The sequence below is a fragment of the Lynx rufus genome, unplaced genomic scaffold, assembly GCF_022079265.1.
Source record: "Lynx rufus isolate CCGP_SWC_20201006 ecotype Redwood Valley unplaced genomic scaffold, mLynRuf1.p SCAF_20, whole genome shotgun sequence".
NCBI classification, from domain to species: domain Eukaryota; kingdom Metazoa; phylum Chordata; class Mammalia; order Carnivora; family Felidae; genus Lynx; species Lynx rufus.
The window spans coordinates 25,151,229-25,167,058 of NW_025814835.1; the positions used below are offsets into that span (position 1 = coordinate 25,151,229).

General features: G+C 52.8%; 1 protein-coding gene across 1 annotated transcript in view; it reads left to right on the plus strand.

Annotated features, from left to right (window-relative positions):
* Positions 1-15,830, plus strand: part of MYO5B (myosin VB) — a 203,581-nt gene that overhangs the window by 177,869 nt on the left and 9,882 nt on the right. The window contains exons 30-35 of the mRNA XM_047086219.1: positions 6,057-6,255; positions 6,415-6,508; positions 8,651-8,794; positions 10,615-10,766; positions 12,491-12,580; positions 15,392-15,542. Of these exons, the coding sequence (XP_046942175.1) occupies positions 6,057-6,255; positions 6,415-6,508; positions 8,651-8,794; positions 10,615-10,766; positions 12,491-12,580; positions 15,392-15,542 (830 nt within the window). The remainder of the gene's footprint in view (positions 1-6,056; positions 6,256-6,414; positions 6,509-8,650; positions 8,795-10,614; positions 10,767-12,490; positions 12,581-15,391; positions 15,543-15,830) is intronic.

Sequence of the window (15,830 nt, forward strand, 5' to 3'; positions counted from 1 at the left end):
GATAAACCTGGGGTTATTACTCACCCCCTAATGGGCCTGCTTGGGACACTGAAGATCCTGTTTAACCAGACAGGGGTGTGTGCGGACTCCTTAGGATGGGCTCGGAGTTTTGTGGCTCCTTTGGCCCTGAGCCCCAGCTGCTGTGGGATGTCTGGCTCAGAAGAGCAAAGGAGTAGGAAGAGCCTCATGCTCCCCAACTCCCTCCTCTCAAGTGCTCACTTTAACTGTTCCCGGCTAGAAACTCTCGGCTTCCTTCTGTGAGGTGATCATGCCCTCCTAAGGTTTCCCAGGATTCAGTGGGTCCCAAGCCATCAGCGTAATTCCTGTCTGCGGTAATTCAGTGGTGTATTTGTCCACAGACCGTCTTATTCATGGCATTGGGGTTGCTGCCTCCCTTTCTCAGAGATTGCAGGGAATCTCCTGGGCAGTTGGGTAGAAAGTCTAGGTGTGAGCTACAGAAATAAGCATATCTGTGGAGCACCACATGCTTTTTTCCGAAACCGAAAACTGACCATCATCATGCTCATAGGAACCTTGCCTGTTTCGAGAGGGAGGCAGGTCCTTGGGCCAGGACAGAGGGATTGCTGTTGGGTCATAGTCCTGATGTTCTCCACAGAGGGAAAGCAAATATTATCCTAGGCCTTTTCTGCTGCCTGATATTTACAGTTAATAAGGTTATGTAATAAAAGATATAGAAGAAACCTCAGATCGGTGAGCTGAGCGCTTTCATCGTAATAGGCCCGGGACATGTAGGCAATGACCACAACACGCCCTTTGGGGTGCCGGTTCTCCAGTCTCCTGCAGTTGGAGACTGTACCTGCGGCTTATTCAAGTGCATCTGCAGCCTCTTTGGGAACGGAGCTCAGCACAGTCGTGTGTACCCAGGAGATTTTCCGTGAACGTTTGTTGGTTTAATTGACGTAGGTACTTTACATTTAAAAAAAAAAAATTCCTGTAAGCTGTCGTTTGGGGTTTTCCTTCTCATGCCACCAGGTGGCGCTCCCTCCCAGGCCTTCGGTCCTAATAGCGCGCAGAGGGGAGGGAGAATCTCTCCGGAGGAATTGGTTCTCTTTCATCTAGCAACAAAGGCTGGACCTGGAGCTGGTTGACTGCTTTTTAATTTACTGGTTTGCCTGACTTCCTGAGCACGGTGGGATGACGGGCCCTCACAGTCTCCCCTTTTATCTTTGTGCATACTGCCTGGCGTGTTTCAGAATTAAGAATTCTGAGAGTGTCTCCCCCTGAGCAGGAATTCAATGCTCACTTCCTCACTGTGTAACTCGGCAACACACAGGCACCGGCAGAGGGTGAGCGGTGGCACTCAGTCTGCCATCGAGGGAACTATAGGAACGCGGTGACCCTCCAGGAGAGAGCCAGCAGCCCTCCTCGGGGCATGAGGGCCAGACGGTGTGGCAGGGAAAGAGCCAGAGGCCAGGTGCCAGAGCCCACCTGGGTTCTAGCCCAGGTGTCAGCGTCAGGCAAGTCCTCTCCATCTTGGGGTCTCTCCACACATGGCGAACAGGATGGTTGGAGCAAAATACCCTGCATTCCTATTCAGCGGCGATGCCTCCCCGCGGCTGCCTGTTGGGTTAAAGCCCTAGCTACTAAAAGGCCCTAGTTAAATGTGTTAATAGCTGAGAAGGGCAAAGGGGCTAAGCTGTCAGCTCCCCCTTGACGCGGCCCAGCTCACTTTTTGCGTTTGCTAGGATAAATGGAACACCCAGGCGGGGTAAGTGCTAAGCACGGGAGGGGACAGCAAAAAGTCTACCATAAAAGGCAGTCTCTGGGGAGGCCAGGCCTAGGTGACCGGTCTGGACATTTGAGGAGCCAGAGTCCCAAGTGGGAGAGGTCCCCAGTATATGCTTGTTGGAAGTAACCCCCACACTGCCCAGCCAGATGGAGCACAAGTTGTGACAGTAAAGGGTCGGCTTGGGGCACAGAAGCCAGAGTAGCACCAGAAGCAAGCTCACTGTGGTCTCTGCCTCCTGCCCTCTGCTTCAAGCTTTTCAGCATGGGACCTGGTAGCCACGTGACCAGCTTTACCCAAGAAGCAGCTTATGTGAGTGGTGCAAGGCCCAGAGCTCCTCTCCACGAGGCTGAGCTCCTGGGAGGTGAAGTGGGCAGCTGCACCCCCTGGACCTCCCGCGAAACCCAGCAGGAGCGGTACTGTGGCTCCTGGGGACAACTGTTTCTCCCCTGTGCGTTAGGGAGGGGTTGCTGGTCCACGCACACCATCTGTAGCTCCTTTGCGATTCCTGCTGGGATCCAACCAGCAGGAGAATCCCTAGGAGCAGAGAGGGAGGGGCAGGTTCCCAGTGGGTATAGACGAGGCTCACCTGCTGCCCTATCCCACTGGACTTTTCGTGTCTCCTGTGTACCCAGGGCTGTGAAGGTGGGGAGGTGCGTGGATGGGGGAGCACGGGACGTGTGCCTGATCTCCTGGAGCTGCCCTTCCGGCATCGGGCAGACACTGGGCAACTGGGGAGGGCAACTGGCCTTCTGCATTCCAGGTTGGGTCAACAGGAGTAATGCACCCCAGTCCCCGGGCAGAACAGAGAACGTTCAGTTGGCATCCCGCTTGGCACCGTTGTTATTAGTGGTTTCTTTCTGTCCGAGTGCACTGAGGGCTGGAGGTGAGATTAGCTAATGCTTTTTGTGTCCTTAGTGACAGAAGAGAGCAGCATTGAAAAGTAGACAGTAGGTAGCCATCTTCCTCATCATCACTGAGCCAGACGTCCGGGTACAGCCAGATGCAGCATCCCAGGAGCCCCTCTGCAGCCTCCACTGTGCATGGGGCCTCCTCTCCCTGCCCTGTTTGCATCTCTCCTGATTCTCCCTTTTCTTTTCTGAATCCTTCTTGGTCAGAGGAGGGGTGGGGGCAAGGGTGGAGTGTGACAGCAAGGAAATGCCTCTGCCCAGCCTGCACCGCTGCGGGTTACAGAATTTACTGGGACAGGTGCAACCCTTTGCTCTCCTCTGCAACATGCTCCCCAGCCTCTCGTGATCCATGAGCCCCCATGAGCGTGCACGAACCCCCTTCTGAGACCCAGCCTGGGGGAGAGGTGATGTTCTTAGGTGTTCAGGTGCTGGTTATAAGAAAGAAAGAGAAACTTGGGGGTTCTTGAGCTTTGCCTTGGTTTCCAAACCTTGGCTGAAATGGCCTCGCTTTCCTGGTCTGTCTGCCTCCCTGTCTCTTCCCTCTATACTGGATGCCCTCTTTTTTGTCCTTTATTTCTAGCAAGACTGAGGATTGGGGATATTTGAATGAAGATGGAGAGCTCGGCTTGGCCTACCAAGGCCTAAAGCAAGTTGCCAGGTCAAATATACACCTTTCTGCCTCTGCCTGCTTTGTCTGTTCCGCCTGCTCATGTCTACGCTTAACTGTTTCTCAGCTGGAGTGGAGGCAAGGGCACGACTCACAGGGGCCCCTCGGGTTACCTGGCTGGCGCTCTGTGTTCAGGCTGTGTGGGTGAGATTGGAGAGGCTGTTTGGCAGGGTCCAGGCAGTAGCACCTGATGGCGCGATCGAACCTTCCTTGGGGCAAGGACACTGATGCTTCAATGGAAGATCCAGAACTTGAATCTGGTTCCACTTGACATCAGAATCTGAATCCATAAGCCATTGGTCTTCAGCTGTCGGTGACCAGTTCGGCAAGGGAGGTAAGACATGCGCGGAAACAGCAAAACGTGGTGGTCCTGGCCCTCCATCGGCTGCCAGCGTGTGGCTCGTTAGGACTATGGTGTACCTTTGTGCATTTGAGCGTCCCAGCAACAGATGGGGCGATGGTCTGCAGGCCTGTTTCCCAGAAAAGGAAACTGAGGTGGAGTGGGTGCTGGCCCAGCTCACTCACCCTGGTGATAGCAGAGTGGGGATGGAACCTGATGGCCTCACACACTATCTCCAAATCTTTGCCTGCTGATGACCTCGTGGCAGTCCCATTACAACAAGAGCGTCTGTTCCTGGGAATAGAAAGTCCAGGTCAACTGGTTCTCGAGGCAGTGTGTCTCCCGTGGCCCCACTGCCTGGGAGTGAGGTGACCTCTGTCTCTTCCCTTGGTGGTCTAATGTGGATCAGAACAGCACCTGCCTCATGGAGTCGTTATAAGGAATAGGGTTAACACAGGTGAAGCATTTTGCATGTGCCTGGCATGTAGTAAGCACAGAATGAAAGCTGATGCTTCCGTTCCAATGGCCATTATTCAATAAGTTCTATCCCACCCAGAAGTTTAGTTTATTAGAGCAGGATCCTCCGTGTAAAACCAGGTGATTCCTTGTGGCTCTCTATCAGTAGATTGGGTGGTTTTTTTTTTTTTAATAAGCACATGAATGCGTTCACAAAACTGAAAGTGCAGACCTATGCATCAGGATTCCTGGCTTCTAGAACCAGCTGTGTCACTGGCTGTGGCCTCAGATCTCTTGACCTCAGTTAGATGAGGTGTCTAGTCTGATGCTTGGGCAGGGATTCTCAGACCTTGCACAGATCCCTGGGCTAAGCCACCCAACTGCAGCCTGTGTGGAGGAGAAGAAAGACAGGAGTACAACCTCACAGCACAAATCAGGAGCCGATCCTTGGGGTGGAGTCCCTAGAACGTAGGTATTTCTATTCTGTCTCAGTAGGTTCATGACTTCCTGGTGATGCTTTTAGTGTATTGTAGCCAAGATTGGATATTCTCTAAATATTGTGTGTCCTCTAAAATGCTGATGTGATTATAGACCTGTGCTCCACAATCCACATGTCAGTAGCTCTTGCAGCTGGTGAGGCAGCCTGTGGTGAATGGGTGAATCAGTCATTTCCCCATCGTTTCTTCGTTTGTATGAGCATCGAGAAGCCCCTGTGAGCCAGGCATTGCAACAGTGCCACTGTGGGGCCGACAGAGCTACAGAAGACCTGGGCGTGTCCGTGGGGGAGTTGACAGCCGACTTTCTCTCTCTCTCTCTCACTCTCTCGCTCTTTGGGAGACTTGCTCCCTCCTGTCTTGCAGCCAAACTAGCAGAACTGTAAAAAACATGGCTCTTTGCCTCCCTGCCTCCAGGGCAGCTGGGAGACTCTTACTGGTGTTTCTGGAGCACTTCCAGGTTCCTGACTCTGCTAAGCTCTGGTCACAATCTTTGCATCCCCGGAAAAGACCGGCATGAATTTTCAACATATGGACCATGCCAGACTGCTTTTGATGTACCATTTGCCCAGAACCTCCTTCCTTTCTCTCATGTGATTGTTTACTGCCCTGGGTCTTGAATCCTAGAAGGTAGCACCTAGTTCATAGTAGTGCGCCCTGAGGAGAAGCCTGCCTAGGAAGCCTCTCTAGTCCCTTGCCTTCTCTTATGATGGAACAGGTGCCTCCCAGGATTGCCCAGGTAACTTTTAGACTCAGAGTCTTCTGAGACGTGTCTCCAACTTTCCCCAGATCTTCTCTAGGGCTTTCTGCTTCTGATCATGACACCAGCTGATCTTACACCTTCCCCCAAACGATTTGCAAATAGTCTTAATTTCTGTTTTGACTAGAGATAAAATGGTATATTTACAGCCACAGGGGGAGTGGGGTGGCGGTGAAGATAACAAGGAAGGGGGCTGATGTCTTGCTTTTCTAAAACTTCGCCGATCATCTAAACAGGGAAATACACAGGTGATAGAATTAGTGCAGTCTACTAGGGTTTTGTCTTAATGAGGAGATTCTCATGCGCTTTGGGCAGATGTAGATAACGTTTGTGTAAATGATGCTGTAAGAAATTTATTTCTGCTGGTGACATTTTGACATGGAGACAATCTCTCAGTCCCAAACAGTAGACTGCACAGAGTGAGGAATAGGGGAGGGGGTGTCCTGAAAAAGACCGAAGACCAGGGGTGCGTGTGTGGCCCCGAGTTCCCATCCTCAGAGAGGACAGGCTGGCCCGCTTGCCAGTCTGTTCCCCTCAGCGTCTGCGTCCTTCCCCTGTTGGTTCGTGCACTTGCTGCTGCCGTGTGCTTGGCTGCTCCTCTGTTGCGTGTCCGTCTGTGGCCCCTCACGTGGGGCGCTGACCCGAGCCCCGTGGCCACCTGCCCTCCTCTCCCCGGTGCAGGTTGCTGGAGGCCCAGCTGCAGGCCCAGAGCCGCGAGCATGAGGAGGAGGTGGAGGGGCTCCGGGCCCAGGTGGAAGCCCTGAAGGAGGAACTGGACAAGCAGCAGCAGACCTTCTGCCAGACGCTGCTGCTCTCCCCAGAGGCCCAGGTGGAATTTGGCGTCCAGCAGGAGATATCCCGGCTCACCAATGAGAACCTGGTGAGTGAAGATGCCCAGCGGATCCTGCTCTGGGAAGAGATGGGGCCAGAGATGGCCTGTTGCCAGAAGGGCAAGGCTTGTGTCCTTGGGCTTGTCTCCAAGGGCTTCTGACCTGGCCAGGGCGGGTGGCCACCTCACACTGCTCCCTTTGGATTTTAGGACCTTAAAGAACTGGTAGAAAAGCTGGAAAAGAATGAGAGGAAGCTCAAGAAGCAGCTGAAGATTTACATGAAGAAAGTCCAGGACCTAGAAGGTAGGTGGGCACGGGCGTGAGTGCGTGTGATAAAGCACGTGTGTGCTCAGTCACGAGCGCGGGAAGGGAACTAACTGCTGCTTCCCTCTGCAGACTCATTCTGCTTTACCAGTTTCTTGGTGCCTCTGCCCAGAGCAGTCATGTGATACAGTAAGAGCTGCCCACAAGCTCCAGCGTTCTCTGTTGGCCAGAATCTGGACTAAGATCCATAAATCAGCAGGTGTTGGGGTGCTTATTCTGAACTCTGCACCAAGGCCGTGTCCTTGCCCTCAAAGGACTTAAAGCTGGAAGCAAGACTTTTTGGTGGGGCGGGGGAAAATGCTACATGACACACAGACCCACACCCCACTCCGTGGATGGGTAGTCAGGAAGGAGAGGAGTCAGTCCTATGATTGAATTTCCAAACTGGAATCTGGCCCAGAGAGGTCAGGCAGGTTTAAATTGCTCTTCCAGAAACATCCAGAATGTTCTCTTGCTCTGACTCCTTACTATAAATCGATCACTCTCCATGCCTTCTTGTCACATGCCACCTGGCATGGAATCCTCTCTTGGTGCCCTCACTGCTTGGGTTTCCCCGCCCCCCATCACCGCCTGAATCCCTCCCCTCATCCCTTCACCCTCATCTCAAGAGCCACATCCCTAGGGCTCGAGTGCTGTGTCTCACTGTCCTAATACCACGTGCCTCTGGGCACAGATGTCAGTTGTTTAATCACCTGTTCGTGTCCACCTGCTGCTCCGGAGGAAGCTGTAGGAAGCCAGGACTTATCTGATCCAATCGGCCCCTCTCCATCTTTGGATTTCTCGGTTCTCCTTGACTTCTCTTTCTCCTGGTCATGCAGGCTTCAGGTTTCTCCCTTTTGTTCAGTCTTGAAGACCTATCATCAACTCTCCCTGAATGCTTCTGTGCCCGCCCCTCTTCCCCTAGTCCCCCAGCAACGGTGGCAGCCTCCAGTTCCCCACTTGTGCCCCTGCTCCTGCGTATCTGGCCACCTCCTCTTTCCCCATGGAATGAACTGTGCCCTCTCTCCAGTCGCTCCAGCTCACCCCACCCCCACACGGAGCCTCCCCTCCAGCACACCCCTGCCTCTCAGTGCTCACTCTGCCCGCTCGTCTCCTGTGCCTCTGGGAGCCTTGTATGCCCCGGGGCCCGGTGGGTCAGCTCCTTCCCACCTGATTGTTCAGGTCTCCCCCGCTCCCCCTCAGCCCTTCTCCTCCCTTGAGCTCCAGTAGTTGGTCTGTTCAGCTGCATCACCACAGTCTGCTCTCGGGGCTGGGCACCTGGCCGGGTTGTGCTGTAATGTGTGTTGCCACATAAACGTCCAGATGCATCTCCTTAGCTAGACTGGTAGATCCATGGTGGGACGCCCCATCATGTCTGCCCCCGCACTTAGAACAGTGCCCTGTACGTAGGAGGCCCTTAGACACACCTGGGGGGAGACCCTGCAGGTGCCCACCACCCTGTCGCATAGTGTCAGGCCAACAGAAGTCCTGAGGGAGGTTTGACAAGCCTTTGTACCCCCAGCCATGCCAGCGAAACGTCTCTAGTATCCTTTGCAACCTTCTATTGTTGCAAAGACTGAATGTAGCAGTCCTGCTCCTCGATCTGCATCTGGGGGCTACAGATGGTCTCTTACCTTCTTGTGCCACTGCCACCACCCTGCTCCCTGTCCACAGTCACAGGTGGTGCCCAGGCCTCGCACACGTGGGGCTGCACTGCAGCTGTCCTGACAGCTGCCCTGTGGCCACACTCAGGGAACTGGATAGGGCGGGCGTGGCCAGGGCCCATGACATCCTCCCAGACAGATGGCAGGCCCCGTTTCTCACAGCTGGGTGGGGGGAACCCGCTCCCTGGCAGGCTGGGCTGTGCGGCCTGTGCCTTCCGCGCTTCCCCAGTTTTCTCTGGTCTGCCTACCTAGTGGGATGTTTCCCCACCCTTGTCCTGCACGGACCCTGGTGCCGAGCAACTTGGGTCACACTTGGAGTGTGGCCTGGGCTGAGGGACAGACCATGAGAGAGGTGGGGGAGCTCAGAACGCTGGGTCCCCAGACCCAGGCTCAAATGCCACTGACCTAAGGCATCCCTGCCTCTTGAGCCTGCAGCCTGGAAGTGTCCCTTCACGCTCCCTGTCTCCTTCCTGCTCAGCTGCCCAGGCGCTGGCCCAGAGTGAGAGGAGACGCCATGAACTCAACAGGCAGGTCACTGTCCAGCGGAAGGAGAAGGACTTCCAGGGCATGCTGGAGTACCATAAGGAAGATGAGGCCCTTCTCATTCGGAACCTGGTGACAGGTCAGGACCCTCCGTGACATCTCACCCCGCCCCCCCCCACTCCACTCCGCACTTTGCACCCCCCACCTCCCTCCCAGCCTCAGCCCTCCATCCCCCTCACCTCGCCCGCAGTCGGTTCCGGGCCTGGTTTGCCAGTCACATCGGCTCCCTCCCTTCTAGTCCTGCTCCATCCAGCTTCAATACAGCACCTGCCTGCAGCATGGCGGGAAGAGGCGTGGAGAAGAGAGTCCTGGATGAAAAAAAGGAGGAATCTCTGGTCGCCTGGTCCTCTGGACCCTGAGCCACAAGCTCCTTTCTCTGGAGCCTTGGGTTTTCTGTAAAATGGGGATGAGGCAACTGACGCCCACCTGCCCCCTGTTGTGAAACATAACGGGTGAAAGTCGGTGCTATAGCCACAAATCTTTCTCACACGTGAGGGATTTGAAGAAGCAGCAGCTTCTGCAGGGTTGTTTGAAGTTAAAATAAGACATATACGTGATGTCAGAGAAACGTAAGTTTACGGAGGTCCCACCCTGTCGGTGCCAGGCCAGGGCTGCAGAAGAATGGGGTGACTCCAGCCTAGCACACAGTTCGTTTCAGTATTTTTAGTAGTTGAGTAACCTTTTTTAAAAGTTAACTTCCCCTACCGTTGTCCTACAATTTGACAGGAGTCCTCTCAAATTTCCTTAAACAGGCTGCATCTTGTTCTAGCGCTGCTAGGGATGAGCCTCTGATCTGTGGTGAATGGAACTCAACGTTCACGACATTAGAGTAAAACCAGAATAACGGAGGCTGCGTGTGCCGGCCGGCAGGTGGCTCCTCCCCGCCGCCTGGGCTCAGGCGGCCCCAGACAAGGCCATTTCCTGCCAAGCTGCCTACACACAGCACCCGGTCACCTTCCCTCCGCCATTCCGTCCCTCTCGTCATCCAGACGAGTGCCAAGCCTCAATTTGGCCGCCTCTGAGGTGTAGCCAGCATCGGCTAGTTGTTGCTGTGGAGGACGGAGAAATGTAGAGCCATCGTCCCTGCCCCCAAGATGCTAACATTCGGCTAGGCAGACCAAGAAAGTCTATGGGAAACGGGACTCAAGTCACAATAGGACATTCCAAGACAGGACAAGCTGTTTGTAACGCTGCATGTGGGTCAGGCCATTAGGGGAGAGGCTGGTGAGACACCTGTCATATGGTGGCCCTCTGGGAGGTGTAGGTGTGGCTGTGGCCAGTCAGCAGTCTACTCAAGCTATTACTGGCTCTGAGAATGGGCAGCCACTGCCGGCTAAATAGTTTCCACACTGACAGCTGTGTGGACTAAAGGTCCCTGTGGCCTTCCCAGCCTCTGGCACATGGGCTCTGTCTTTGGGAACATGCAGTTTGCCAAGTTCTCCCGGGACTCCCTCTCACGAAAGGGCTGTCGTGCCTGTGACAGGCTCAGCGGCCCCACCCTGAGCTCTTGCTGGTTGGGGAGCAGGCTCCTGTCGGCCACTGGCCCTGGGCCCCGGGCCCCGGGCCCCTTCTTGTGGCCAAGGGCCATGGCCTCTGGAAACTCAGGCAGCAAGCTACCTGTGGGTTTTTCCCTTCACCTTTTAAGGGCGAGGCATTAGAAGCCTGTTTTAATGATACAATCCAATTAGGCAGAAGTTTTTAACTAGTTTCTGAAACTGGTAGGGTCAGAAGGTGTTTGTGTATCCAGGGCAGCTTCTCGCCTACTCCTCCCATGCCCCCACGAGAGGTTATTCTTAGAGGAGCGTCAGGAAAATATTGAAGAGATTTGTATGTCAGACCGGGATTCTCCGAACCCAAGCATCTGCTGAAATCTGATTCTTGGCTGTTTGTTACCATCAGACCTGAAGCCGCAGGCGCTGGCGGGCACTGTGCCCTGTCTTCCTGCCTACATTCTCTACATGTGCATCAGGCACGCAGATTACGTCAACGACGACCTCAAGGTGCACTCCTTGCTGACCTCCACCATCAACGGCGTTAAGAAAGTCCTGAAGGTGAGCGCCCCGTGGCGGAGGTGGTGGTTTGCAGTGGATTGAGGGAAACCCGCACCTCCCCGTAGCTTCCGTCTGTCTGGGCTCTGCAGCAACAGGTTTTCTCCAGGCTCCAGCTCTGAAGGTAAACGATGTAAGCCCAGAAACAGCTTGCCGGTAGAACCAGGATGCCCAGGCAGTTTCTAGAAAAGGATGCCCAGAAATCAAGGGCACCCTGGTGCTTTCAAAAGACCAGAGATGCAAGGAGGGGACGTTCTGCCTTAGTGAGGGTGGGCTAACCCTGCCCTGGAGTGACATTCAGGAGCACAACCTGAATACAGGCCTTCTCCCAGACCTTTCCAAGGAGCTGGGTGCCTGCTGCCCAGGGTGATGGCACAGTGAAGGGTGCAGACATTCATCAGCTTGCAAAGTGAGGAGGCCTGGGCTGGGACAGGGCGGCCTCCAGGGCTCTGGGGCGGTTCAGCAACTCCACCTGAAGGCACAGGACTCCTCACCAATGTAGTGGTCGCCACTGCAGAGAGAGGCTGGCCTTCAGGCCGACCCCATGGAGGCTACGGTGAGCGGTGAGATTTTTAAGGGAGATCAGTCCTCGCTAGGAGGGATTTGTTCCTCCCCACAGGCCCAAGCCCCAGGTGGCATTGCTCTCGCTCTCACAGACCATCCTCCGTTCTCCTACACTCTCCCACTTCAGGATGCAAGCTATCCTCGAAAGCATGGAGTCTGGGCCCATTCTGAGATCTGCCAAGCTGCTGTCGCCTGCCCCCTTTTCCCTTCTGGGAGCATGCCGACACCAGCCTTTAACTCCTAGCTTCCTGCCTGCTTGGTCTCTGTCTCTGCACCACCTGCCCAGCCTTGGGCCCCACAGACCATCTTATCCACTCCTGCCTCTAAACAGACACGCTGGGGACTCAAGATTGGGGTCTCCTGCCTCAGCCTCTAAGGCAAGCGCCATGTGGGGGCTTGTGCAGTCTGGGTAAGCCATGGGCTGACTTCACAGGTCACTTCCTCAGGGAAACCTTTCCTAATGACCAGGCTCAGCCCCCAGCATGCCAAGCCCTCCCCGCCCCCCCTGCCCCTGGTCACTTTCTGTTGAACTCTCTCATTTTATTGTCATCATAGCTCCTACCTTCAGACGTTTAAACAGTGACAACTTTACCTGACAAAATGAGCTCTGTGCAGTCATCGGCCTTGGGACAGAAACTGTGTCCAAGCTCTTTGGGTTGTCAAACGGCCTTTTTCGTCAAAGTTATGGTTCATAGCCCTTTTCCAGAGAGTTGAAGCCATGGGACATCTGCCCTCTAGATAATAGGGTACCAGAGTATCTCACTGGCATGTTCCTTACATCCCTTAGGTGAGATCACTGATAGTTGAGGACCTGCCAGGGCCAGATGCCCAGTGGTTCCTGTACAGCTGAGGGCAGCTAGCCTCATGCCTCATCTGCCACCTGGCTTTGTGCTCTTCAGCCTAGCTTTGTGAGCGTGCACAGGTGTGTGCCATGGACCAGGGAACCAGGAGAGAGGTCCGTGGGACATCTCCAGTAGCGAAGGAATGGGAAGCACAGCCTCATGACTGTGGATCTCATCTTCGTGACTGGTAGTTGCCTGCCTGTGACACCTACTTGGGGCGTGCTGAATGGTTGTGGAAACCCGGAAAGAGAGACACCAGGTGAGCCTTTAACCGGATGGGAGCCACTACGCATGACTAGGGATGTCTTTCTCTTTTCACAGAAGCACAATGATGACTTCGAGATGACATCATTCTGGTTATCCAATACCTGCCGCCTCCTTCATTGTTTGAAGCAGTATAGCGGGGATGAGGTGAGTGCTGAACCCAATCCCCTGGGGAGCACTTAGAAACCATGAAAGTGCCTCAGATCCTCCTGTCAAATCCTCATTTCCTTGCATACAGCAATATGTGTTCTGCTTCAGAGCACCTCAGATCTCAGCTCAGAATGGGGGTTAAGGGTGTTGTGGAAGGTAGACCTGCTCTGTCCATATGTGGTTCTACCCGGAGGAGAGCATGTAAAGTCTTGGGAGAACCATCTGGGACTTCGGGCTGGAAGCAGTATTAAGCCGGCAACAGGATACCTGTCTCTAGGCGGCCTCCAGAGAGCACCTGAATCAAATAAGTAGAGTTGGTGGAGAAATGAGTTTATATGACCCATCTGAATGCTCCTGGGACTCTCTGGGGAAACGCTTGTGACCTTAAATTTCTGGAGCAGCCCCGGAAGAGCCCCAGTTCACTAAACACTGGAAGAAAGCCCACGTAGTTGTCTGATGTATGAGACTATCTCCCAAGCCAACCAATTAGTTTGTTCATTTTAAGGCAGACACAGAACAGAGGCACAACATAATCAACGTACACATTGGTGTTAAGGCCCAGGTTTATTCTCCTAGCCAAACTTGATTCCTTGGCCTGCAGCCCAACTGACTGCATTATTTTCATATTCTACTCTGAACCTTGAGGGCCCAGCTTCATCTAGAGCTCACTGTTCCCAACACTGGTCCCCGAAAGAACTGCGCCCTACTCTGCGTTCAGCCCAGTGACTTTGTAACATCATGTCTTCACTCTGGTTTCTCCAGTAAGAATCCCAACTCATCCCGGACACCACTCCCAGACCCCTGGAGGTTGCCTTGACTTTCCTTTCTCCCCTTCCTCTTTTGCTTATACTGAGAATAACACAATGAGAAGCATAAGACTTGAAGCACAATATAACCAGGTCTGTGTAGCCTAAATAAAGAGGGAGAAAAATATATATCTTAGCTATTTCACCTTCTTTTTATTTTTTATTAAAAATTGCTTTGTGGGGCACCTGGGTGGCTCAGTCGGTTAAGCATCTGATTTTGTCTCAGGTCATGATCTCACGGTTTGAGTTCGAGCCCCACATCGGGCTCTGTGCTGACAGCTCAGAGCCTGGAGACTTCTTTGGATTCTGTGTCTCTCTCTCCCCCTCCCCTGCTCAGGCTCTCTCAAAAAGAAACATTAAAGACAATTGCTTTGTTTTTTTTTTTTTTTTTAATTTTTTTTTTTTTATTAAATTTTTTTTTTTCAACGTTTATTTATTTTTGGGACAGAGAGAGACAGAGCATGAACGGGGGAGGGGCAGAGAGAGAGGGAGACACAGAATCGGAAACAGGCTCCAGGCTCTGAGCCATCAGCCCAGAGCCCGACGCGGGGCTCGAACTCACGGACCGCGAGATCGTGACCTGGCTGAAGTCGGACGCTTAACCGACTGCGCCACCCAGGCGCCCCTAAAGACAATTGCTTTGTAATGTGACCTAGTATGAGAGGCTTTGCTGAGGGTGGTCACTCTTTTGAAAATAATCTATTTGGCTGCTGTTGGTTTACCTTGGCCTGCATACAAAGGGACATTGGTCACATGAATCCTTTCAACATTAGCAAATCTTTCTTTTTTTTTTTTTTTTTAAATTTTTTTTTTTCAACGTTTATTTATTTTTGGGACAGAGAGAGACAGAGCATGAACGGGGGAGGGGCAGAGAGAGAGGGAGACACAGAATCGGAAACAGGCTCCAGGCTCTGAGCCATCAGCCCAGAGCCTGACACGGGGCTCGAACTCCCGGACCGCGAGATCGTGACCTGGCTGAAGTCGGACGCTTAACCGACTGCGCCACCCAGGCGCCCCAGCATTAGCAAATCTTTCAATTTAACATTATTTCATCTTGTTAGCATAGAAAGCCAAGAGGACTGGCGCTGTAGCTGTGAAATCATTTTGGTTTATTCTGACACCCAACAATAGAATCTATGTAAAACTTCTCATTATCAAAACCATCTGACCCAGGGTCGCACTCATTTAGTGGGCACGTATTCCACATTTTAAAGTAACCTGGCATATTAGGAAGGAAATTGGACAGAGAATCCAACAGCAAGAATCCCTCTTTGCCTAAACCTGCTACCAACCTTATATACACAATGGAGTACCACGTGGCAATGAGAAAGAATGAAATATGGCCCTTTGTAGCAACATGGATGGAACTGGAGAGTGTGATGCTAAGCGAAATAAGCCATACAGAGAAAGACGGATACCATGTGTTTTCACTCTTAGGTGGATCCTGAGAAACTTAACAAACCCATGGGGGAGGGGAAGGAAAAAAAAAAAGGTTAGAATGGGAGAGAGCCAATGCATAAGAGACTCTTAAAAACTGAGAACAAACTGAGGGTTGATGGGGGGTGGGAGGGAGGGGAAAGTCGGTGATGGGTATTGAGGAGGGCACCTGTTGGGATGAGCACTGGGGGTTGTATGGAAACCAATGTGACAATAAATTTCATATATTGAAAAAAATAAAAAATAAAAAAAATAAACCTGCTACCAACCTGGGTTTGCTGCCGTAGGGAAATTACCACCCCAGTGGGTGGACGAAATGATTTAGGCTTTTTAAATTAAGCAACTCTGACTTATCTATCATGCTGAGTTTTTGCTCTGCCTTCAAATTCAAGGGTCATGACTGAGGCCTCAAGAAGCTTGACAGGCTCTTGTGGAATCTCCTATTAGTAGAGCCTGACAAGGCCCCACAAATAAGGTATTATGAAAGTCACCTGAGGCCCAGAAGTCCTGCTGAGCCCAGCAGACCACTGAGCCTCTGTAAAGTACCCCCTCTGTCTCTCTGCAGGGCTTCATGACTCAGAATACTGCCAAGCAGAATGAGCACTGTCTTAAGAACTTTGACCTCACTGAATACCGCCAGGTGCTGAGTGACCTTTCCATTCAAATCTACCAGCAACTCATTAAAATCGCCGAGGGTGTGTTGCAGCCTATGATAGGTAAGGTGGCAGCAGGCGATCTCCAGCACTCATCGTGGGGTCCGAAATGATCGGGAACGTGCCTGCTTTTAGGGAAGCAGATATCTTAGGCGTGGCCTCCAGGAAACCAGGACCTTCCTGACGAAGGCAGTGAGGTGGTGTGTGTTTGCTGTGTGCACGGAGCTATGAAATCTTCCATAGGTGATAAATATAAATTCAGAAGGTATAAATAAATGCGTATATGGTGAGGGGTGCCTGGGTGGCGCAGTCGGTTAAGCGTCCGACTTCAGCCAGGTCATGATCTCGCGG